At 32.9% G+C, this 26856-nt stretch overlaps 2 protein-coding genes across 4 annotated transcripts in view; one reads left to right on the top strand and one right to left on the bottom strand.

Annotated features, from left to right (window-relative positions):
• LOC123671189 overlaps positions 1–16389 on the top strand; it is a 34894-nt gene extending 18505 nt beyond the window's left edge. The window contains exons 3-6 of the mRNA XM_045604907.1: positions 9945–10040; positions 10095–10354; positions 13290–13432; positions 14807–16389. Coding sequence (XP_045460863.1) covers positions 9945–10040; positions 10095–10354; positions 13290–13432; positions 14807–15237 — 930 coding nt within the window. The 3' untranslated portion in view covers positions 15238–16389. The remainder of the gene's footprint in view (positions 1–9944; positions 10041–10094; positions 10355–13289; positions 13433–14806) is intronic.
• Positions 16390–17809: 1420 nt separating this feature from the next.
• LOC123671188 (protein bunched, class 2/F/G isoform-like) lies at positions 17810–24363 on the bottom strand. 3 transcript variants are annotated; one of them, XM_045604903.1, is made up of 3 exons: positions 24211–24363; positions 23847–23970; positions 17810–22782 (listed from the first exon to the last, which is right to left on the bottom strand). In XM_045604903.1, the coding sequence occupies exons 2-3, from the start codon at positions 23962–23964 to the stop codon at positions 21095–21097; spliced, it is 1806 nt and encodes a 601-aa protein (XP_045460859.1). In that variant the 5' UTR covers positions 23965–23970; positions 24211–24363; the 3' UTR covers positions 17810–21094. The 3 variants fall into 3 exon arrangements, with proteins under 3 accessions (XP_045460859.1, XP_045460862.1, XP_045460860.1); XM_045604906.1 differs by lacking the exon at positions 23847–23970 and having other exon boundaries at positions 24211–24339; XM_045604904.1 differs by lacking the exons at positions 23847–23970; positions 24211–24363 and adding an exon at positions 22836–22990.
• Between the last annotated feature and the right edge of the window lie 2493 nt (positions 24364–26856).

Genomic DNA, 26856 nt, shown 5'->3' with positions numbered 1-26856 from the left:
CTAGCTTCGCCACCGTTTCCGCGATTCGACCACAACTGTTTTCGCTTGACGTTGTCGTAAGTGATAAATTTTTCATCACCAGTCGTCAATCGCTTCAAGAATGGGTCGATTTTTATGCGATTCAGCAGCGATTCGCAGATCCAAATTAGGCCCATGAGCCAATCCGTAGCCTTGTTTCAGAATGAAATACGAAAAATTCTGCTTAATAATCAAAAATTTTAAACTTTGTTATTCCCTTGCATTATTGGTTCAATTTTTTTCTTCTTGCTTAACTTGTAAATTTTATGTAATTGAGATCAGATCATATGTGGGATTAAGTTGAGTAGCTCTTCTAGACTTCGCCCTCTGGTGATCTAATAACAACTGCATAATAAAGACCATATTATTATTTTTATTTTCTGCCTTAACTAGTATGGTATATACATATACATCGAGCTTCTTCCTGAGACCAGCCTTATGCGAATTGTTCCGAACAATTTTTGAGCAATCATTAGTTCTTGGGCAATCGAAACAGTGCTTATCTACATGTCGATCGGACACGACAATGTCCATGATTTTATCGACATTTTCGACAATTGGCATTCCAGTGCGTGGTGCATCTTTAACATCGAAATTAACGGAACGTAATCGACGAAACCAAAATTGCGCGTTACAGTATCAGGCAGGGCCCCCGCAAGGGCCATCAACGCCCGCGTGCCGAAAATATTTTGGCGCCCCTTAAAGGGGGGAAGCGGAGAAAAACGTCGCAGGATAATCGGCAAAAAATGTTTCAGTTTTTGTTAGGAATTTATTTGTAGAAGGGTTAAAAAAAACTATCAGCAACCTTTATTGGATGCTTTAAGAACTTTATGCTGTCAGTTGTTGCATAATACATTTTTTAAATTTTTCATTATTTTATTCAAGCATTCGATCAAAACCGCATTTTATTTTAATTTTGTAATGGAACTGCAGAGTTTTCAAAACCTGAGCTTTATTCTTCTTTAATCCATTCATAAATATATAAACCAAACAATAAACAAATAACAAATAAAATATTCACTTAAAGGATAAAATTGAATGGATGTTTTTCTAGATTTGCCTGCTGCGAATTCTTTTATTATATCATCAAAATCAATTTTATCGAGTATCTCTTGCTCTATAGCTAAGATGACCAAACCAGATAATCTTTCTTGTGACAATCGTCAAAAGTGTCGCTTGTAGTCGTAGTTGTTAGGATGGCCGACTCTACAGAGGCTAGATTTTCAATACTTGTTAATGTCGATGGTTCACATGTTGCAGAAGATGGCGATGGCGCCGCTTTAGAAACTGTAATTTCTTCTCCCTCTATCGTTTAGTATTAGAACATACTCCCAGCCATCTTCTCCCTTTGTTGAAGTCAAGCTTTTTTTTGCTGTCGAAATTTTGCACCAGAAGGTCGTTTTCTCTTGTATGGCTCCTAGAATTTAAGAAAAACTTGATCCAAAATTGGTAAGGACATTCACCCATGATTTACTTTGCGCCATCTCTTTGAGAATAACCCGTATGTTTTCATTTTTATGAATTTAAACCTTAAATCCGAGCCTTTAAACCTAAACGGAGTTAATATTAATAATAATAATAAGTTAAGACCGATCTGAAGCACATACCCTGTTCCTGTTATAATAATTAATTTTTGGCAAAGGTGAAATATAATTTTTTTAGAATGTCAAACGGCTACGAACATCAAATAAATAATACAGATCCAGGGTGTATATTGAAAAAAAAAATTGAGTATAATATGATGGTGGCCCCAGGTAAGGTAACAAATTCAAAATATCAAAGTCGATTCAATTTTTTCACGATAACAAACAATACTTCCCTATTTGAATCAAATAAAAATAATATTATAGTATATAGGTATGGGCTAATTTAGGATGTGCACCATTTCAAACAGAAAAAAAAATATCGAATTTTATAGACTAATAGAAATGCTAATACTGTATGTGGATAGGTACTTACCATTTCATAAAATTTAATTGAATCACAACAAGAAACAGTAAAACAAACCACAATTACACCAAATACAAATCTTTTTAATTATCTGAGTATTTTAATTTTTTGCGTCTTGACCTCAACCCCTAAACGTTTCGAAACAAAATGACTATTCTTTGGATAGGTTTCTGCTGTTATAGCATAGCAAGCAGATTTTGGTAGTTTCAGAAATTCTCTGTAACCTGTAGTATTTTTCCTACAGATGGTGGCGAAAGTTTCAGTAATTCCCCTGGCTAAAAGCTATTGCTTGGGTATTTATGATTGTTTATGTGTACCATATGCGTTTTAGTGAAGATCGAAGAAATGATGCCCGCCGTCCGGTGCAGGTGGTCCATAAAAAAATCCCGTACCGACAAAGGGATGATTGTTTATGATTTGTTTACTCGAAAAGAATCGTATAATTGCAATCTGTGGCCGAGGTTATTTTATGGGGATTGCGACGTTCGGGTTCGGGAACTTGTTTGGATGTGTAAAAGATGTCTTTGCACGTTGAAAATTGTTGAAAAAATAAAAAAAAAACTTTTTCAAAAACCTTTGGTCTTTCGGTTTTTCATGCGGTCTATAAGAGATTTTGGCGCCCCTTCAGAGTGGCGCCCGCGTGCGGTGCACGCGTTGAACGCGCGGTTGCGGGGGCCCTGGTATCAGGACTATAAACACTTTTTACAGTTTCAGCCGCCTGGTTCGCATTTTACCTTTATCGATGATAAACTGTGAAATATAGCTTATTTTCTCTTTGCTAGTGTTCATCTTTGACGCGATGCCCAAACTAAACTGAGTCAACTAATCACAAAACTGTCAGAAAATGTTTTGTAGTACGAAATCTCATCTTTCTAACGCCATCCAGTGGAACCCGATCGGATTCATACAAGGCAAGATACAGATAACGAAAACCATCTATTGGAAAAATAATGGATTTCTCTTTACTACACCTGATATAAAATATTATATTGGAAGAGTTTTCCAGAATCCAGACAATATTTATTTGCAGATTAATGTGAATCCCCTATGGTTATTGGTTAGCAACAATGCTGCAATAATATGAATAATGATTCATTCAGAAATGAAAATAAAGAACATGGAAAAGAGAACTGACAAAAAATTCCTACATAATATTAAATGCGCTCGAACTCTGACGCATATTTAGAATCATCGCGAAATGAGCTGTTACATTCTATATTCAGGTTTATCAGCACATTGGTTTCATAAGAATTTGTATGAATCATGATTATTCTTCCAGTATAACTATATAATGAAACGTTCGGAATAGAATCTTAAAATTTGTTTTGTAAGCATTAAAAGTATTGTTTTGACAGTTTGTCAACGATATTTTTCATCGATCCCTGACGTCATGCTATTGCTAAAATAAATGGACTATGACCAAGATTTGCATTCATACACAATCGTGAAATTCTGGAGTTCTATTGGTCTGATTTCAATGAAATTTGATATGGGCATTTGGATTGGATCGTGAGTCAGAAGGTACACTGGGGAGTGAAGAATAAAATAAACCATTCAGTTAAATTCACACTGTCTTCGTCATAATACTGTTGAAACTAAACTGTGACGCCTTCATCCATTTGCATGAATCTCATTGTCCTGTTTCCATTGAAACCTCATGATGAAATTGAATTGAAAAAATGAGAGCCCGCGTTACAACACTGACCTGCACCAAATTAATTACAACACAGTCATTAACTTCAGGAGTTTCCACATTATTCATACGGTCATTTCGTTAATAGAACTTATCGGTCGTAAAAACAATTTGCTTTCTTGTCAGCTTAGATTTATTAACCAAATCCGCCCCTGCAATCGGCAATGCACATTTATTACTGCTTGTAATTATACGTGAATACCTACGTGATTATTCACTCGGGTAATTATGAAGACTTCTTCTTCATTTGTTGAGCAGAATCCGTGAATTCATGCATTGATTTATTCAGCCCATATGTTTCAAGGGTAACTAGTGTACCTATTTGTAATGAATCATTCAGTTCATTGTTCTTTTCTTCCTACATTTTGAAATTGTCGTAGGCTATAAGAATGAGAGTTGATGTTCTGTGGACATTATTGATGATTCGTTAATCATTCACCCAAACTTAAAGGGGAAATGCGGACAAAACGACTTATGCGGACAAAATGACCTTTTAGATTTTTTCAAAAGTGTTCAAAAGTATAGATCGGGGTTTCATAGTTTTTCAGTTTCTGCTAGTGATGATGGCAATCCAGCGAAGAAATCGACATCCTACTGTCTGTTTCACTGGTGCAATAGCTACAAATGTATTTAGGTCGGTTGAATTTTTTTTGTTCACTTGGTTTCTGAATTGCTTCTGGAAAGTGTCATTACAATATTCGTTATTTTTTTGATGTATTCTTGTTGGTACTGTTATAACGTAATAATATGTATAAGTTTTAAGATGGATATTAGTTTTGTTTTGAAATTATGCATCAATATCATAAAAAGTATGTACCGCATAAAATGACATACTATCCTCATCCTGATGGACAAAACGACATAGTAGTAGTCATTTTGTCCGATACATGTCAAGAAAAAATGTTTTTGGAAATAATATGGAATTTTGTTGATTGATTTTCTCGTGAAACTAATGAGCGCATTTTCTTGTGGTTTTGTACTCATTTTGCACGGACCATACGCGATATAACGTGAAATTATCGTATGTTTTTTGTACGTATGGTATGTATAAAATACGATATCCTTTGCAATTGAAATTCTTTCACCACTTCCTCAGTGACAAAGCATAAGAAAGCCAAAAGCTTGCGAATGCACGTTAACGCCTTATTTGGACAAAACCAAGGCTGAATCTGCTGCGACCAATCCACCCAAGAAGAAGAAACAAGAAATTACTGAAACATTATTCAATAATAGAAAAAACCCTGTGGTAAAAAAAACAAGGCCGTTGAAAAATAAAAAAGTCGTTGACGATGAAGAATTCGACACTGAACCATTTTAAATTAATAATAAAAATGAAGATGTAGATGACTGCCCCTGCATTTGTTGCAATGACGTTTTTTTTCGTTTCATACCTGGTGAACAGTGGCTGCGTTGCATGCGGTGTTTTCACTGGGCTTATACATCGTATGCTACTGTCTCGAGAACCAAAACCTTCATATTTTCGAACTTTGCATTCAAATATTAAGTTTTTCATTATGTCTATTACTAGTATGTCATTTTGCCCTTAGTATACGGACAAAATGGATTTTGTTAGAAGTCAAAATAATTTGTTATATCTTTTATTTTTGTAGTTTAATTCAATTTTCAGCTTATAATACTTAAAAACAATTAATCAAAGTTAGTATTTAGCACCAAAATGGGAGTATTATTGCAATAACTAAAAATATATGATTGAAAAACAAAACAGTATGTCATTTTGTCCGCATTTTCCCTATCGGCACTTTGGGAATGGAAATCTGAAATATAATGCTTGTTACAATAGAAACGCAAGTTGGGGACCGAACGTGATCTATTCAAACTTATAGAGATCCGTAAAACATCTTATTTGGGCCTCATTTTGAGAAACGACAAATACCGATACGCTCAACTCATTATAAGGGGAAAAATCGAGGGATTGTAGTAAAATCATAGAAATAAAACGATTGTGCATATCTTATAAATTGAATTGATTATTCTTTCATTTTTATTACCATGTTCCTATACATATAATAGCAGATTTGCAATTTCTTTCAATCTATTCCATTTCTTTTATGCTTGTAGGGAATCTATCGATTCCCTCGAAAATATTTCAAGTCCGAAAACGAAAATCCTATAAACGGAAGAATTCAGTGTAAAAACTTAGAATTAGTGAAGCCACACCCCTAAAGGTTCTGTAGAAGGGCTTTGCTAATGGTCGAATCTAAAACGGCCTGAATGCCCATAAAACTCGGCATTTCAGGGCGAATAATTCAATTGAGTTCAGACCAGTCTACAACTACAACATATGTTCAAAACTTGCACTGACAACGAGAAGATTAAAGATTTTCATTTTCATTGTATTTTTCAAATGGAAATGCCTACACCTATTGATTATTCTGAAAAGAATTGGAAATGGCTTTCAATGGATGCAGCATGTTTTTATCAAAATTCAAAAAATATAGTGGGTATAGCTAACATGTTCATTACTAATTTTTGAAATAAATTGCCACCCCTAAAGGTTCTGTAGAAGGGCTTTGCTAATGGTCGAATCTTAAACGGCCTGAATGCCCATAAAACTCGGCATTTCAGGGCGAATAATTCAATTGAGTTCAGACCAGTCTACAACTACAACATATGTTCAAAACTTGCATTGACAACGAGAAGATTAAAGATTTTCACATCTGTTCCCGAGACCGTCGAAAAAGTACCTGCAACGACCCAAGTGACCAGCGACCCTAAGAATCGATTAGACAAATTATCATCTTCTTCGAACTCTTTTAGTGGGTTGAAAATGAATTGAATAAGTATTTTTACCCTGTTCTTTTATTTCCTTAAATTGTCCTTGGTCGTGAACTACTCTAGTCACAGTATAAGGATCACAACTCACATGCTGTATGAACCTAGTCATTTTGATGAAAATAGTCCATTTCGAAGTGCAAAAATAAGTAAAGTGAAGAGACAAGAGAATGAATAAGGACTTTTACATTCTATTCATATCACCATCAATATATTTTGTGAATATCCATATTAATTAACGGTGAAAAAAAAGCTCCAAAATGGCGAAAGCGCCTGGGGTCCGCATTTTCATATCCTCCGTGAACCCAAGCGGTCAACGGTAAAGGTATAGTATATCGTATATCCAAAGTTACTTGAACTAGACCATAAAAAATCTTTGCCATAGATGTCTCTTTGAAGTGGATACCGCGATCCGCTGAATACTGGAGTTTATTTGAAAGTATTGCTAGGCAATAAATTCACTGGTACCAAAGGAATTTCTGGAAACTTGGACAACCCTTGTATAATCGAAGTATTCAGCTTCCTCCAAGGGACTTTGGATATACTATACTATGCTCCGCTATGGAGATGAAAGGTGTATATGACAGGGACCGTAATCTTCCAAGAGAGGACGGACCATTCCTAAAAATTAACAGTCAAGTGGCATTGGGAGTTGGGACACAGTAACAAAGTCTATCAAAACAAGCTCTAAACATCTGAAAGATCACACAGAGGCCAAGGAAAGTCGGGATAGAAAACGTTGAAATAGACTCGGAATCGAAATTGATGATGCTTAATATACGATCCCGGAAAATGTGTTTAATTATTTATTATATTTTCTTTATACTCTTTATCTATAACGCAGACGTAAAATTTGACACAGGTACCTAAGATGATAGTGTAGAATTAGAATGCAGATTGCATTAAAATTTCATTATTAACAGTAAATTATGAAGATATCAGGAAGTTTTAATTAATCGATTCAATTCAGTTTAGAAAGTGAGACTTACATATATATACCTACATACGAATATTTCACCGAAACCATACACAAATTTGATTAGATTGAGGTGAATTGAGTACATACCTACCGAAGTATCTACAATTGTGTAAGAAATTTTTATCTAATGTTGATTTGTATTGTTATTCAATTATTTGAAGACGTGGATTTGGGGGCATTGAGTAAAAGTAACAGCAACCAAGGATACCAACACAATGACCATTGCTCACCGAGGTTAAAAAAATATGTAGGATGGTTGGAAGTTTATGGTAACCTGAAAAAGGGATTTTCTGGAAATTCATCAGATAAGAGATGATATACTACCGATCTAAAATAAAATCGAAGAAGCGACAGTGCCACTTCTTACAAATATTGGTATCACCACTGATCTCTTTTTTTTCTTTTTGGATTTAGCACTCAACTGTCGTTTTCTAAATATTTTCGTAAGTAATATCATTTGGCCAATTAATTTTTCCAATAAACACGATGAGATATTTATTTCTTATCTAAGAAAAAACTTGAGAATATAGGTGAGGAAATCATGCAAAAGGTTTGAACACTCTATGACATTCCTTTCAAAAGTTATGAGCCTTGCAAATACGGGATTTCATTGTGAACCGCCCTGTATATAGTTTTGATATTAGTTCAGACAGGTCCAATACATTAATACTCTTATTATTTCCGCTGATTGCAAATATACCGAAAATTGTATTTTTCAAATGGAAATGTCTATACCTAGGTATTGATTATTCTGAAAAGAATTGGAAATGGCTTTCAATGGATGCAGCATGTTTTTATCAAAATTCAAACAATATAGTGGGTATAGCTTACATGTTCATTACTAATTTTTGAAATAAATTGCCATCAACATTTTGAAATTTCAATATCCTGTAATGAACTGCATGCATCCGTCGCTTCTTTTATCTCATTGGAATCTATTTCGCGTTGCCACAATTCTTACTCTACATAGGTGTTGTATACTTTCTTTCAAATTACCCCAAAAATGAAAATCAAGTGAAGTAAGATCATGTTATTTTGAAGGCCAAGCCAATGGTCTCCAATAATAATCATTAAATTTGATAACCATCCCAATATCTCGTCGTTTTCGATATACTCCATGAAGGGACTTTACAAGAAGAAAAATTAATTATTAAATACCAATATTTAAAGTCATGGAATCTATCAAGGCTTGAAACTTATTTTTATTTTCTGCAATCTATTCAGATCTCCCCCAATTGAGAAGTATTTCATTTTAAAGTTTAATAATTCAGAATGGAACAGATTTTATAGCTTTTTGGCAACGCGGGACCACTGATGGAATCCTCGGTATGGCAACTGAGTAGTTCCTGCGATATACACCTTCGTCTCCATATAGAGGAGCGTAGTGACTTTGACGTAGAACGGATGGGCTTGCATACAGTGTATACACTGTATATACTAGTAGTATATACAGTCACTGTATGCACTGTATTCCACTGTATATACTACTAGTATATACAGTCACTGGTAGGCTTTCACAGCCTTCGACGCCATCTCTTAGCTAGCGAAAGCCAATACAGCTTTTCTTATCTCGGTATCGAGAAAATAAATTATGATTCTTAAGATATAGGTAAACTGTGATGAGGAATGAAGTTCTAAATTTCAGGGGCGAATTGAAATGACACTGCAAAATTCACATTATGATTTATTATTTCCTCTTATCTCATTGAATATCCATATCGTTCAAAAAGCGTCACAGTCTTGAGTGCTCAAACCGCACGCATTATCGTGTAGGTCGTAGGGGTACGAAAGAATGTTTGTAAGACGAGCAGGCACTCTAGTGCACATGCTAGTTTTCTAAACTGCAGATTTTCCAGTCACTAAGCTTTCTCCGTTTTTAAAGAATGTGTAGGGAATCTATCGATTCCTTCGAAAATATTTTAAGTCCGAGAACTGAAGAATTCGGTGTACAAACCTAGTATTATCAAAGTCACAAGTCTAAGGGATCCGTAGAAAGGCTAACGGTCGAATGAAAAACAGCCTGAATGCCCATAAAACTCAGCATTTCAGGGCGAATAATTCAATTGAGTCTAGACCAGTCTACAACTACAACATATGTTCAACACAAGCACCGACAACGACGAGAAGAGTAAAGATTTTCACATCTGTTCCCGAGACCGACGAAAAAGTACCTGCAACAACCCAAGTGACCAGCGACCCAAAAAATCGATTAGACAAATTATCATCTTCTTCACACATTTTTTGTGGGTTGGAAATAAATTGAAAATATGTGTTTATCCCGTTCTTTTATTTCCCTAATTTGTCCTTGGCCGTGAACTACTTTACTCACAGTATAAGGACTACAACCCACAAATGCTTCCAAAAAAAGACCTGTAATCACTGCATGATGACTACTGAAAACACTATTAATTCATCGACCTAACGACACCTGCTCCTCCTTTTTCGACTATGTATCTCATTATTTTCGGCTGAGCTGAACAACAATGCTTTAATAAAGATATTTCTTTTCAGAAAAATACTTTATGTCTCATAGCATGGATGTTTGCAGTAACAATACTCACCTTTCCAGAAGCTGGCTTGGTTTTCTACATGAGTGTACAGTATTGGGTAAGAATGAAAATTTTAATTTGTATATTTAAAACACGAATTAATATTTTTCAGAAAGTACAAAGTCTCTACGGACTGACAGAATTAATATGCTGGTTTGTGAGAATCGTGGTGAACGTTGTCCAACTGGTGCTAGTCCAATCTTTATTTACAATGTGGAAAGATGAGGAACTAGTCGATAAAAGGTTGAGGGAACTCAACGTCCAAGGCGTGCCTGTACAAATGGAAGGATCAGCTACTTTGAATAGTCAATATTACCAAAATAACGCGTATGCTCAATCGGTGGAAAGTCTGAACTCCATAGGAATAAAGAGGTTAGTACCATCTTAACAAAATCATATCCATATTGTATCTGTTGTCGATCGAATTAAATCACTAATTATGTACTACGAAGTTCAATAAAAAATAATATTGGAAGTGGATATAGGGTAAATGCACTGGTTCTCGACCAGTTAACAGAATCATCGATTTCGAGCACGATTTTTTCACACATAAACTTATCAAATTTTAATGGTGTTGGTGTTCATCGATTCTTTGGCGAGTTTTAAATGATTTGTCATATAATTTTTAGCGTTCTTTCCGCATTTAACCTTTGAAATGTGAAAACATATAGAAAATCTCAATAACCTTCGGTTCTCGACCACGCCGCAGAGTTCTCGACCATTTTTGTGTTAGTTTTCGACCACTAATAATAGTGGCCGCTCCACTTAAAAATTTTATAAAAAACTTTAGAGCGAGATGACTGATTATAAGTACTTACTTTCGTACCGTACCATCGACATCATTACCTATCACTCAGATGGGTTTCAGATGAGGTTATCAAGTAAGAAACACTCGGAACGAAACAAAAATTATTTTGCAAAAGTTTCCACTTTCTATAAATATTTCAAAATAGCAACTCATACAGCATTATTTGGTTATTTTGCTCTTAATATCTATTTAGAAACTAATGAGTAAATAAAATATAAAACACCGACCACCAGTGGTCGAGAATTAAGAACAATCAAATTGGTTCTCGACCGCGAATAAATAAAGGGTAGAAATAAGTGTTTCAACGTTAATTCGGTGGTCGCAAACTAATGGCTCGTTGACACGGTGCGAGCTCGAACGCGTGAAACCACGTGCGTGAAGAGCATTCGTGACTCGCATCTCGAAAGAACATTCGTGAAATTGGTTGACACGATTCGAGCTTTCAGTTGCAAGAATGAATTCGGTACTACAAGGTGTGTGTGTTGTTAGTGAAATTTTGGCTGTAATAATAGCCAATAATGTGAACGTATATTTTTTATTTTATTTTTACAATCGTTCACTGTAAAATTCGGGATTTTCATCTCTTCCACGATATTCTCTAAAGCCTGCTGACGTTTGTCGCGATTTTTGTACTCCGGAGAGTTTGTTTGCCACAAACAAGAATGAGTTTCATATAAATGAATAAAGTTTGACATTTGTTGTTCACTCCACTTTGCCATAATTTAAAAAAAAACACTGTTTAATTTAGCAATCAACAACGTTCTACCACGAATCTCGAACGCCAACTAATAAACCTGCATAATACCCGTTCGAGCACGCACGTGGTGACACTGACCACGCGCGTGGTTGGTATACACGGTTCGAGCTCGAATGCGAATACGATTCGAGGCCTTCACGCACGTGGTTTCTCGCACCGTGTCAACGAGCCATAATATTCAGAAAGTAGATATATAAATGAATCACGGTATCGAAAAAAAACGAAAATGATCCAACAGAAATATATCGGTTGAAATAAACAATTATTGAAGTAACAAATATTGGTTCTCGACCACTTTGGTCGAGAAATAAAAGATAAAAATTTTCCAATACCAGTTCGCGACCGCCGAATATATTGAACAAAAAAATATACATTTATTTGCTTTTTGATTGATATACACTCGAAAATATATCTTATAGTCGATATGGAACGCAATATACACACATAATTCATTTAAAATAAGAAATAATTACTATTTTCTGGTCATATATCACGAAGCACTTTTCTAAGAGAGGACGAGAAAGAACCCTTTTCTATGATAGACGATTATATAAACTAATTTTTAGCGCGAAAACTTCGACCTATACCACTACTATGCAAACTATCTATATTTTTATTATTATTTTATCTCAAATCACGGAATGGTCGAGAACCAGTGCCGGTCGGCTAACCAGTGCATTTACCCTATACTTCCAATTACGATAGCAATAAAGCTGTACTGACAAGAATCTGATCTTCATTTCTACAACTGTTCCTTATAAAAGAAGGAATACTTTTCGTTCACATCAAGATACTACGATCAGTTTTAGTGCTGATAAGATCAGGTTTTTTGGGTAAAAGGGATGTGAATCTTTTTTAACCCAGGGCTTTTTTACGGATAAAAAATTGTCTTAGATATCACATAACGGGTTTAAGCCCTTTGTTTCATCTATAAATATTTTATACCTATATCTTCTTAAGAATTATGAAACTCTTCAAGTACTTACCCAATAGCTCACCGAAATTCATTTTCTTCTTTAGTTTCCTCATAATCACCTCAGCAGTAAAGTAAATATTTCGTAGAAGTAAAAGGTTATTTTTTCTCTTATACTGAATTCTAAAACTTGTGTTTCACTATAATCGTTAGTTAGAGTTGAACATTATGTAGGTATCATAAGTACCTATTCGGTTAAAGTTGTTAGTGTACACTTTTGTTTTTTTTATAGAGCTGTTTAAAGTAAAATTAATGAAGCTCCATGCTTATTCAAAAGAGAAGAACATTCTGCTCCAGATTATTTTTCGTATGCTTTTGAAAGCAATTGTTTTTCACCTAGAAGGGTCGAAAGACGCATATCTGTAATATGGCCAGAAAGGTCACAGGTCACTAGATTTAAGTCAAATAGATCACCTTTACCGAATACTCATCAATACTTCATTAAGTAGAGCATTCGGAAGTTATATAGAATAGATTCTAGGTATAACAGTTGGTACCTTCGAATATTCTTAAGACCTCGTACCTATTTAAGTAGGTACAACATTGTTTGTAAATAGGTTGTGTAACATCATATGTAGCCTCTGTTGCCAGAAGTTTTTCTAATTATTTGTGCATATTCATTTATATTTTCAGCACCCTATGAGGTGCAGATTTTCGTAATAAAAATGTAGCCTCTCATATATGGTGCCGACTACCCTTTGATAGCAGAAGTAGAACAAAAAAAAAGAACGTAGAATTTGGAAAGTTAATACGTACATTATGTTCACAGGACATTACCCTCTTCGCACATTTGGAATGGTGCAAACATGCCAAATAACATCAATGTTCCTCTAGAGAATTACTATTTCACAACACAGAGCGAATTCAATGCCAGTGTTTTTGTGCCAAATCAAGCAGATCCCGATGATTCTGGTGAGTTTTTCAGCAATAATTTTTTCGAATTATGAGCTAGAATTGGACTCAAATCATATTAGATTCTGTCCGTCCGTCTGGTCATGGGCGTCCGAAATTTTGTTTTCCTATTAGTTTTAACATTGCAGATTCGGTCGAGATGAAAATTCGCATTTGGCTAAAAAATGACAATTTCAAGCTCCGTGCAGAATTTCACGTTGATCGCATAACTACAACCATAGAAAATTCAAGAAGAATATCAAAAAAATATTGATTACAAACACCGAACAAATAAAAATTCTTCGGATATATGTAGAATAACAATTCCAAGGTTTCTGCTAAAATTCGTGTGAATATTGGAGTCAGAACTACAGAAAGTTCAAACAGAATATCAAAAAAATGAGAAAACCATTGATCTGAAGTCGAGAGCTTTTGAGCGCTTGTCATGCAACCGTCAATTATGTCTTTGTAGACCACATAAATGGTATCCAAATACGCAATTGACGCATGAATGACGATCGCTCAAAAGCTTCTGACTTCACGTCAGTGCTTTCCTCACTTCTTCTGTGTGTAAGTTTTTATGACTTGCACAGACAGAGAACTATATAGCCCATTAATCAATTCATATCTATTCCATTTTTTGTTCTTTGCTTCAATTTTTCAGAATCTTTAATATTAGTGGAATCGCTGGGCTCAAGTATACATCAAATGAGTGCTACTTGTAATACTTTCAACTATTTACACAGAATAGAGAGGTATTACAGAAGCGACACTCTCCCTTTTTCATGGTCCCCAACCGCCATATTGTCAGTAGTTATGTTTACATATTTCCACGTGTTTCGGTGTTCGAGTCCATTGCCCGTTTGACACAAGTACGATATAAATATAAAATTACTATTTATTATTATTAATGTATTCTATAAAAGCGATTTTATTGTATTTCAGGAAATTCAAGTAAGATAATAAAAGTCGGAAACTTACCATTAATTCAAATTCTGAAATGAAATACAAATTTAGGCTGAAAAATATTTTGAAATAGAATTACTACTTCCATTCAATACGCAGTCATGTCCCAAATATCATACAGTAATCATACAAATGTAATTTAAATGGACCGCCATGTCATAGAATTGAGAAGTTTTAATATAAATATTTACTATTCTGTGGTCATGTAGAACTACCAGCCTTCTGAGAGTTCTTCAAGGTCACCAAAATTGGTTACATCGAGAACAAAGGAAATGTCAAAGAGTGTCGCTTCTGTAATACCTCTCTATTCTGTGCTATTTATCTAAAACCTTCGAAGATTACAAATTTTTGGCTTGGTATTCAATACCGACTCTGTAATGTTGAAAAGTGCATTAAAACGAATAAATCAGCAAGTTTCATCTGTTGTAGTTCCTATGTCCAAAAAATCTCAATCCATGATGGACCTTAGAGCTTTAGATGATAACACCTCTTTATCGAGATACAGACTTAGTAGATGGACCCAATATCCACCGCCAATGAGAGAAAAAAGTTCGGTGGTGCAATCTAATTATAACCTAAGCTTGAGGAGCAACATCAATCGTCAACAGAGGACAAAACTACCCAGGTTTGCTTCTATGGATGCCTTAGATAGCAGCGACAAAAACAGCCATATCATAAGAAACCGTACAGGATTTTATGCTCAACCTATAGAAAACTATGGTGTTCCAATTTACTACGGACCACTTGATGGACCAGACTTTCTAATTTATAAAAAACAAATGGATAAGTTGACCAGTAGGAATTCTTTGAGCAACGCTTCCGTTGACGATGTGCAGAAATACAGAGATGTTGCATTATAAATATATGTAAAAACATACTACAAAGAGTGCAAGAAGTTTTGAGAGACTAAAATGAAAAATATGTATTCCAAAAGATTTGAGTTAAACTCTCATTTGTAAACTAAATTATCTTTTGAATTCAATTGCAACAGTACTTAATTCTTGGAGAACATATTACCATCAGTACATACGCTTGTTCTTACCAAAATACCACAGGATTTTTTTAAAAGAATCTAGGCGAGTTAGTACACCTAGAAGTACATCTAATGGGGCAATGACATGTTTTTATACTTTATGAAACGTGAATGGTACGCTATTAATTCAATTACAGCAAATATTTCTACAGCCATTTGTACCTGTAACTATGACATTAAAATCCACTACTTGTAAATCAAACATGCTTTACTAATTACCAAACATAATCTTTGTCTTGACCAGTTCTTAAAAATGTAATAGCAAGAATCAATTCAATCATAGGATCAAATGAAAGTTGAACTTCGACTAAAAATAACATATTTTAAAATATGCAAACTCTAACCAAAAACGTATATTTTTCAACTAAAGATGGAATAAAAAAAGTCATTAATATTTGACAGAGGGTTCGCAGACTACTTTGTTATACTTCATGAAATTTTTTACATTGGAGAAATTTCATTGAAATATTTTCTGTCTGTAGAATAACTGAAAATAATTTATATGTGAAATTATACCAATAATTAACCACTCTCAGTGCCACTGATGGTGTGAGTTTGTCTTACTACTGTATATAGGCCAAAGTCCAATTTATTCTTGTACTTATCAAGTATGAATTTTAATTGATAATTCAATGGAATTGCAAATATTTTCATGAAGATAAATGAGGTGCTAGCAAGGAAGAAAAATTAACAATGAAGGTTTCCTTATTTGTAAATAATGGTTCAGTTTACCAATAGCGGAACAGTGTTATTTTGTTAAGTTTCGCTAGTGAAGTAAATAATCTGTGATAATTTTATTGTACCCTTTCAATCTAAAAATAATACTTAGAATAGGGTGAAGTAGCTTTTTGCAGATATATTTTACTAATCAGTTAGTCATCTGGAATTTGTAGGATTATTTTTGTGTGCTACTAAAGTGCCATTTTATATAACTTATAAATACAATAAATGTGAGAAAATAAACAATTGAGAAGTCTTAGTTTTCGTTTTTTCAAACCTTGAAGTTTTGTTGTAAATAAAAAATTATATATATATATTAAGTAGAATAGAAAGAATAACACTGTATAAATAAGTAAATTATACTAATTTTATATTTTTCATAGGAATGGAATTAAATCCAAGTAATGTACTTCGCACCATCTCACAACCATATAAGATTTGTGAAATATATGTATTATTTGTTAGTTTTTCAATAAGAGATTAGTTCCTTATTTCATTTTAATTGAATTTATGGTGTTTATTATCTATAAACCAAATATTATAATAATTTGTTTTCCAAAATTTCTTCAGTTCATGATTGAAACCCAAGGCGGTGTCATTGGTTGTGGGTTCTGTAGATAAGACATTACTATAGCAGAAATTGACAACATAAAGGAACTGAGGACCTGTAAAGGAAATTAAAATTGAATTATAATTCCTTGATCATGAAAATTGCTGTAACCTTTTGAATTGTTAAATTATTGACTATCAAATCAACAAATTAAACATGGAAAATTATTAATTATCAGTTTTTCAATTATATAATCTTTATATATTAAAAGCTGAAGGATCTGGAGTTTCATTGGAGAAAAAATATGCGAAAATAGATTTTTACAAAAAAATTTGAAAATTGAAATTTATAGTTCTGGGAATTTATTAGTTTAATCAAATAAAGTAAATTTCACAATATGGTGTACTGTTTTAGTATTTTTTGGTGTAGCAACCAGTGCAAATAGCTTTCATAATTTCTGGGAAAAAATAGTTTTTTTGATTAATTCAATTATTGGATTCTACATATTCAAAAACTAAAAATTTAAGAGGAACAGAGCCGCAGCCAGTCAGTCAGTTAATAAAACAGGACATACTTTTTGACACAAATTTTTTTTTCAAATTTTATTAATATCGAATAGACGAATCAGGGAAAGGAGGGCGGCGAAATTTTATTTTGCCGGATTGCCAAAATGTCTGCCGGCGGCTATAAAGACGAAATAATTTTTTGTCTCCAAACATAATTGAAAGGCTAAACTAAAACATTACGTTTTTTCTAATAAGTTTGTGAAAGCTTTCGATCAATTTGTAATGGCAAATATTTATAAATGATTTCAATTTCAATTATATTCACTTACTTGTTTGGTGTCATCAGCTAATCGAGTATTGGCAAAACTGATGCAGGAACAGTACAAAGCTACCCAAGCACACCATTTCAATCTCATCATCAAAGCGCACATACTAAAAATCATACCTGAGGTGAAAGAAAAAATTCACTTTAAATATAATTTCAATAGATATGGACTATGTGTGATACAGAGCATCCAACAATGTACCTTCCATAAACTGATGAACTTTGAGGAAAATATTTGGCTATAGTAGTTTTCCAGAAAAAGAACCAATAGTTACAGATAAAAAAATATGGCACACAATTTAAACAGCATCAATTATAATATTACATACATTGAAAAATAAACCACATTTTTATCACTATTGTATTTATTCTGTATATTTGTAATAGCGTAATAAAATATAGTATACCATATGTGATTTGAATAAAAATGTATTCAATAGAAAAACAATACAACACATATATTTTTTTTATAGTTTATATATAATTCATAGAGGAGGAAATGAAATATTAATACACATATCTTCATACCTTGTGATGGCAATAAACGAGAAAATCTGAAATATTCAGTATTTAGTCAGATCAAAAACAATAATATTCAAATAATTGAACTGAATTAATAATGAAATAACTGCATAGATATAGTCTTCACTATAACTGCACTCCAATACAAAATATGAACTTATATTATAAAATATGAACAATAACAAAATATGAATATGCTTCAATAAACATCGGCCAGTCTTTCTAACTCAAAAGCTTGGGAATATTATTCTGAGCGTATCACATAAATCTTTCCATAAAAAATTTTCTGAAAAGAAAACTAAAAGATCAGGACTAGCACTTCATAAAATTTAATGGCTTATTCGGAGAACAATTCCAAATTGATGTGAAATTGTTCAAATTAATATTTCCAAAGAAAAAGAGCATTAATCATTACAAATTCACAATATAAAATTACTCATACAAATTCAATTTTTCTATCAGTCTCTTCACTCCAAAAATATATTTATTGCAATCACAAAACAAAAATTTTACAGCAATAAATCAATAGGAGAAATTCAAACTCTACAATTCACCTCATGCATATTTATTTAACATACTATTCCCTACACTTCTTTTATAATTAAACAAAAACAATTTCATATTGTAACACAGCCATAATCTACTTTTTTTTTTCATAGATGTTGAAAATACTCTACCTATTTATTTAAGAGTGCCTCAGCAATGAAAGTGGAGTATATAACGATTATATACAATTTCCAAGTGACATGATGTTTTCATCATGAATATCATTTATACTAAGAGAATTCAATCCATTTCCCGGCCTTTCTACCAAAATAATATATCAGTTTTAAGATGAAGTACCACTGAAAATAAGCAGTGTGAATAAATCACTCGTTAAATTCAATAATGTTCAATGCTGTGAATTTTTAAGTATAGAGAATTTTCAAAAACCATCACAAAGCATTGCAAAGAATGCTTATTTCCAATTATACAGAGGACCAATTATCTTTCAGCTGTCACCTTAGATTTAGAGAAAGATCGATTTATTCAACAGTTCAACACTCAGAAATTATATTGAACAAATATGCATAAAAAATTGCCCTACTATTAATGTCATAAATCTGTACACTGATAGACAATTATTACATTTATTACTTACACATTTGCTATGATAGCGTACAGAGATTTTATTTTTAACATGTATATTATATAACTGATATAATTTCATTCAGAGAAATTAATTTTTACAAAAATAGTATAGTAATTTATTTTGAAATTAATCAACAAAATAAATAATAATAATCACAGTTCCAGTAGCACCAAATTAAAAATTTGGTTTCATGCTATATCCAATTCAATTTTTTGTTCACTTTTTCTTCAATTTACATAATTTACACATTGTACAAAATTTACAACAATTTGAATTAAATCGGCCAATCAAAAATGTCAAATATAACATAAACCTCCACACAACATTTTTGTGATATTTTAGTTGGAATCAAATGGCAGTATAGTTTTGAATGAATTAGAAATATTAAGTTTGAATCGATCAAAAAAAGTTATATGAAAAACTTCCACAAATCTCATTTCAGAAGGATATCACTAATAATTTTTATCTGACAATCAAATTACCAGTATTTTCTGAATGAATTCTTCAGAGGAAGTTAACATAATTGAAATCAGAGAATAAAGCGGCATAGTTAATGAATAATTTAAAATCCAAAAGTCATTAGAATTACAACCTTTTCAGACATGTACCTTTTCAATAAAATCAAATGAATAGTTAAATATTTTTTGCATCCTTTCTACCATTTGTCCATATTTTTATCAATGAAGAATTTAAATAAACAAATTTTAAGAGGAAAGATTGCATTTAAAAGACTGGAGAAAATTAAATTAAAAATAAATATGAATGCAAATTGACTAGAAAGTCACCTAGCTTTTTTTTTTTTTTGAAAAAACTGTTGTGGTGCCAAATTGTTTGATGAAAATATAGAAAAAATATATCTCATTAATACTGTAAAACATACTTCCTACTTGAATTTGAAATGAAAAACTATGGATTAATTTTGGACACCACACTATCAGGTCATATTATGAATATATAAATATTTTAGGTGAAGAGCTTTGATCTAGGAAAATAATCGTTCACTTCAATATGAAATCTAACATTGCTTAGAATAAAAATGGCATCAATCAGGGAATTACCAGAATTTTTGCCTGCTTTTGTATTTGAAGATTCAAAAACCCTCAATTCAAAATTGTATGTTGAGCATACATGCTGTCTCCACAACAAGAACCTGGATCAAAAATTTTAGATGGTAAAACTGAATACTAGACAGGACAATTTTAGTTTCTAGGACATTCTATGGATCATTTGAATCATTACCACAAAGAAAATAATTAAGGGACTTCATAACTGACCGGGAAAAGTTTTTCATAATATCTAAACACTGAAGTGAATTATTGAAAAATCATTTTCATTTTGAAAACAGACCTGTTTGATATTTCAGAGTTACAAATTTTTGTTCGTCCCTGGATAAAACCATCTTTAGAAAATTTGAAGCTTTTTCAATGAGTTGCAGATCAACATCCTCTATCTACAGAAAAAATAAAATTGTAGCCGAGGTAAAAATTGGCAGTGATTCGACTGGGTAAAAAATATCTCCATCAACTAAAATTGACTTATCAATTTTTTTATCTTCAGTATTATCATCTGAAAACTCAGTTGTTTTGAATGAGCCATCTTGTTCATAACTATGGTGTTCTTGAGGTATTGCAAAAATATCCGAAGAAATGATTGAAATTGACTTCAATCTAATTGTTTTTTCGTTATTTATTGCTTTCTCATGAAAACATTTTCTCTGAATAGTTGAATTATTCAAATATATTCGGGTTCAATTATCATAGGAGAGATTAAGCAGGGCAGGAATTTCCTGTAAAATCTGAAGATGTAATATAGCATGTGCAACTTCTACTAATTTGAAATTGCTCGAAAATATAGGGTAAATACAATATGTTACGAAACCAGATTTTCAACTGGCCGAAACAAAAGGTAAAGAAAAATTAACAGCAAAATCTATTGCTGGACTTCAGTCGTGTTATTATTTTGGTTAGATGTGTTAGTACTTTGACTTGCAGTGACTAATGGAACTGTGTTTTGAGACGTAGTGGTGCTAGAAGAAGCAACAGGCGTGTTGGTGCTAGATGTTGGCAAACTGAGCACATGATTTTTAGGTATCTGGGAACGAAGGTAGTTATTTTCAGTCTCCAACTGTTGTATTCTCTCCATTAATTCAGCAATTTTTTCCTTAAGCACCTCCACTTCTTCTCTAACTGTATACATCAAGTGACTCTTCACTAAGTCCATTGCTTGCTCGATCTTATTATCTATTGCATTAACAACAGGATTTGTTTTAGCAGGATCATCCGGATTGTCCCCACTTGTTTCTGTTGCACTAATGTTCTCATTTATGTTCTCCGAAGAATTCTCCACATTCTCTAATATTGTTAAACTGTTCACACTTGTTGCAAACTGAGGATTAGTATACACATTACTGGCTATGCTTTGGTCAAAATTTTGTGATGAAATTGCCACAACTTGTTGAACTGGCTGCATACTCGTTTGCTGCACTGACATGATTGGATGATTCTGAGTTTGATGTTGCTGGAACTGTTGACTCTGAACAACAGAAACAGGCTGAGAGTTAGTTTGAATGGGCATTTGACTCTGCATATTTTGCGGAGTCATTTGAGACTGAGTCGCCACAGCTGGCTGTTGAACTGTTGAGTTCATAATTACATTTTTGGCTGTTTGCGTCGGTAAACTATTCGCATTTTGTTCATTTTGTTGGGGAAAGGCATGACCATTCACTATAGGCTGTGAGATGTTAGCCTGTCCCATATTAGGTTGCCCAGCAAATGTCTGACTTTGCTGGAAATTCATAGGTAACTGAATGCTCTGTGAAGTAGGTACAAAAGCACTGTTCTGGCTTTGTATCATGTTGGCTGGTACATACTGAATATTCTGATAATTTTGAGGTATCGTGAAAGTAGTGGAATTTGGAACCATGTGTGGCTGAAAATATTGTTGGGAAGAATTGATGAACTGGGTAGGCATACTGCTTGGCACTCCTGCTGAATTCACAATCTGCTGTTGAATGTTTTGTTGAGGTATACTAGTTCCAGGAGGATAAAAATATTGAGTTTGAGGTAACATTTGTGTTGGAACGTTTTGAAAAAATTGGGTGCCATTGGTGTAACCTCCTTGCATCAAGATTTGCTGGATTTGCTGAGGGGGCAAGCTTTGAGTTTGCATATAAATCCCACCCACTTGGAGATTTCCGGCTGACTGAGTTAATTTTGAAGGTTGGCTAGTCTGTGGTGGTACTTCATCCACATAATCCATGCATTTCCACCTACCTCTTTTGAAAGGTTCTAAACTAGCAATTTTCACTACTTTAAACCTATCATTCCTACTGGGAGTTGACTGAGGATCCTTGATTTCATCTAACGGTTTAGAGAGGGTGTCTGGAGCTAATTCCGTTGATGGCATGGTATTTTCTGAAGAAATTTCTGTTGATGTTATACCAGTATTGGAAATAATCGCAACACCATATTGAGGGCTTGTGGGTATCACGTTAGTAGCATTAGTAGTGGTTATTGGTACACACTCATGACTGTCTTCATGGGGCTCCTCCATTTGGGGTTCACCACCAGCATTTATTTCATGGGACTCCACTGCATTTGCCGTGGTCGCCTGGTGACCTACGGAATGCAAAAATTAATCACTCTAAACACACTAAGTGTACCCAACTCACACTCAATATGGCTGCTCTTTATTACATATCGTACATAATACATAGTTAAATTTTGAAAAAGCCTCTAAGGTCTTTTTCAAAATTAAAGTATTTCTCTTTTGACAAGAGAATATTTGACAATTTAAACTCAAACTACAAAACTAGGGAAACCTAAGTAAACTAGCAACCATAAAAAATGGTACCAAATGGCATAGATTATAGTTTCTTCATTGATTCCAAGATATGTATCTCACATTTCTTTGATTAAAAATTAAATGTGGTTGAAAAGTGCTCTCAAAAAAAAATACCCAAAGACAAAGACAAATAAGTATAATTAAGTAGTATACATTACAAGTTTGACTAGATAATTATACCTATATGGTTAGATATTATAATTTCAAATAAATAATAACTAATTATAAATAAGAACGAGAGCTAGAAATTATATTCTTATTGAAATCAGTATATTTGAGTTGATATTAGGCTTTCCTAAATTTTGTATTTTGCAACCAGATTAAAATTTATCAAATATAAAAAGAAACAAACATGAAGACACTAGTGGAATATTAGAGTAAATCTTTTACCTTCAAGTAATTTGTACACACCTATATTGAATAGACAATATTCAAATTACAATTCCTTACATGTTTACCTAATCAAGATAATTATCACTAGCTTAAAATACCTACAGATCAGAAATTGCTAACATCAATACCATGCTTAAAAACTTTTAGGACTTCAACAACTACATTATGAAATTTGAAAGTAATGCAAGAGGAATACAAATAAAATTGCTCTCATTAGATATAGATGTAAATGAAGAGGAATTTTCCTCATAGTTCAATTGCCCAATATTAGATAAAAAATTATAAATCCGGAAAAATTAAGAGGTATACCTATATCACTAGATTTTGTGATTTCAAAAAGTATATTTAAGTAACTATGTACTGAACAGAAGTGATCTGGCAGTAAATTCGAAACTAATAGAATGAATATACGAAAGATACCAGAGTCAAGTTGGGTCAAACTTACCCAAAATATTCATATAGTCGGGGGTGAGATCTTCGCCTTGACCATTCGAACTAACTGGGCTAGGTTTATATCTTTGCACTTTGTCGGGTCTTCTTGGATCAACATTCCCAGGTAGCATTGTGAACTGAATTGAAATAGACAAATATGTGAAATTCTTCAGAAGATAGCGTTTCCAGAAATGAAAAAGGGTAATAGAAGATAAAATTCCTTCTGTCAAAAATGGTATTGAATTAATCAACAAACAGAATGATTTGATTACGACATGAAAAAGCACTTTCCTATTATCAACTCAACACATTTCTTCAATAAACCGGAAAAATACTTATCGCGAATATTATTAGGCGGAAAAATAGCTTCAACTTACAATATCTTCAAATGATAATTGAGACTTTTCACAAATGGCGACTACACTTGACCAAGAAATAATGACATCTGTGACATAAACTAGTGTTATACTAACAAATTCTTCTTTTTTAAATTACTTGATTCCTATTCATGCCAGGTACTTAGATCATAGAATATATTATATTCTAAGCACTGTTACCAATACAGTGAAAAATCCGAATTCTATGTCAAAAAATCCGAAAGAATCCGAAAGAATAGAAGAATAACGAAAATATATGCCCAATATTATATTTAACAATATCTGCAATATGGTTTCGCTGATGCTGTCATCTAGCATTAATATTTAACGAAATAATTACTGTTATACATATAGGTGGATTGTGATTTAGAGGATTTTGAATCTAGAATATCAATGCGAAGGCGCAATATTCGAAAAGAAAATGAAATATTGGAATTCTTGTCGTGAACTCTGATCCAGGCAAAAAAATTAGAAGACATATAATTCTAACAGTTTAAGGGAATCAACATGAGCGCTACGCCACCTGGTGACAATCAGAGTAACTAAAAATGTTGATATGGTTCTTGCCTCAAATCATAGACCTAATATCCATATAAGGATATTAGGTTTATGCCTCAAATATAGTCAGTCCTTTTCATTCCTCTGAGGTTCTTGCAGTTTGATTTGTTTTTGTGTGGTATTCTACAAATATTTATATTTTTTTAAAATCATTTCAATAGTTATGAGTCGTTCGAATCGCTATTGTTCAGTTCCTCAGTGCTCTTCCTGGGAAAGAAAAAAGTTCAAATAACAAGTTCCATGCTTTCCCTCAAACAGGTAATAAATATCGTGTTTGGGGGGAAGGGAAATTGGTGAATAAAGTGCTGATGGATCGAGAAAAAGCTTGGCAACTGAAATTCAAAATCGATAAACCAGTGACAAGAAATATGAAAGTATGTTCCCTGCATTTTATCGAGGTAAGCACTGATAGCACATGAAATTTTAGATTATATTTATGGGGATAATAATAATAATCGTTTACAGATTCCAGTTCTATACAGAAAAAATGTTTGAAAAAGACTGCTGTGCCTTCCAGAAATCTTCCTGTTGGATCTACTATCACAAAGGAAGATCCTGAATGTTCTAGTAGTAGATCTGAAATATTGAAACAAAGAAAAACTTGTTGCTGAAGAATGCTCTTGTAAAAAAATCGAACCTGCTCTACAATCTACTTCCCAAGATGAAATCGAAGGTGCTCAAGGTCTATTACAGCTTCTTCAGGGTCAGACTAATTATAATGGGCCTAAAACTTTCAAGGATTTCGAAGTGCAAGTGGATACTCCTAAAGTCTCTTCTTTGTGTGACCTGATAATAGTAGAAGCAGTACAATCTATTTACAGTGATCAAAGATCACATCTTTTAACAATCAAGCAGCGTATTATTATTATCTTTCATATGTGAAATTATCTGTTTTATTTGGCATTTCACAAGAATTGTGCCAAAGATGCATTGTCTTCAAATCTAAGGTACCTTTACACAATATTGGAAAAATTCCTCAGAAATATTTGGGCATGTACTCTGAAGTTCTATATATTTTTTTTCAGGGCACACTGATTATACTTCTCTATCACATTTTAATTATTTTAGGATAGTCGTATAATATGCTGAATATATTTTCAAAATAAATACATTTCATAAGTGAAATATTTTCAATTGAATTCTCATTATTTTCGATGATTCATTAGTCAAGCAATAATATAATTCAATAAATAGGTATCCATGTGAGTAGTTTTAAGTAACCTAGTTAAATAAATTTATTTTTAGAAACATTTTATGTAAATTGAGTTATCTCTAATAAATAAATAAAAATGAATATGCGATTTTCTGTAGTATTCCTAAAAATATTCAATACATTAGCATTTGTAATATTTTGTTGAGACTGTATAATTGAAGGGTAACGTGAAATGATCAATTCGGATAAGTAGAAAAATTTTTCAACTAAAGTTTATTAGTCATGCATATAACATGTAACATTTTTATTATGTGACCAGCATTTAAAACTTCTTTACCTTCATAAACACTTCTAGAAGTGTTTGTGCCTTTAAGATACCCCAAGTATTCTACTAAACTCAGTCTTGCCATTTGGACCTAAAAAAGGTTCTATTAGAATCATGTAGTATAATAATGTTGATTGAACCGTTCACATATTATATGCACACGATTGTTATTCGTCATTTTTTGAAGTCTTCCATCCTTGCATAACTTTCAATATCACTAGACTGAACTGAAACAAATGATGATACCTACCGCCTTTACCTAAAATGAAAATATTATATACACAGTAACCCACTCGTTCCCTATAGAAGTCTGAAAAGTTTTTATATCTATTGTAAAATCAAATTTTAATAACGCAAATACACACACAACTAATACAACATAACACTCCAATGTCAACATTTATAGTTCTTCGTCTGCTCACCTTGGCGCTGCATTCTTATTTTCAGATGATGGTTTAGTTTAGATAGACTTTAAACGGATTCTGTTAATTTTTTGAATTTGAGTAGATAAAAATATAAGTATACAAGCATCATACTCGTTTATTGAACAAAATCTACATTATATCACCCATAGAATTAATAAAACCAAGTTCAATGATATCACCCCATA

The sequence above is a fragment of the Harmonia axyridis genome, chromosome 1 (genome assembly GCF_914767665.1).
Source record: "Harmonia axyridis chromosome 1, icHarAxyr1.1, whole genome shotgun sequence".
Taxonomy (NCBI): Eukaryota; Metazoa; Arthropoda; class Insecta; order Coleoptera; family Coccinellidae; genus Harmonia; species Harmonia axyridis.
The sequence above is the reverse complement of the archived record's forward strand: the minus strand, read 5'-3'. Positions and strand labels throughout refer to the sequence as shown.

Excerpts from the sequence above, each read along its gene's own strand:
- LOC123671188 (XM_045604903.1), bottom strand. The coding sequence starts at position 23,964 with ATGCTACCTGGGAATGTTGATCCAAGAAGACCCGACAAAGTGCAAAGA. Across the intron at positions 22,783-23,846 it reads CGACTATATGAATATTTTGG|GTCACCAGGCGACCACGGCA; the intron begins GTAAGTTTGACC and ends TGCATTCCGTAG.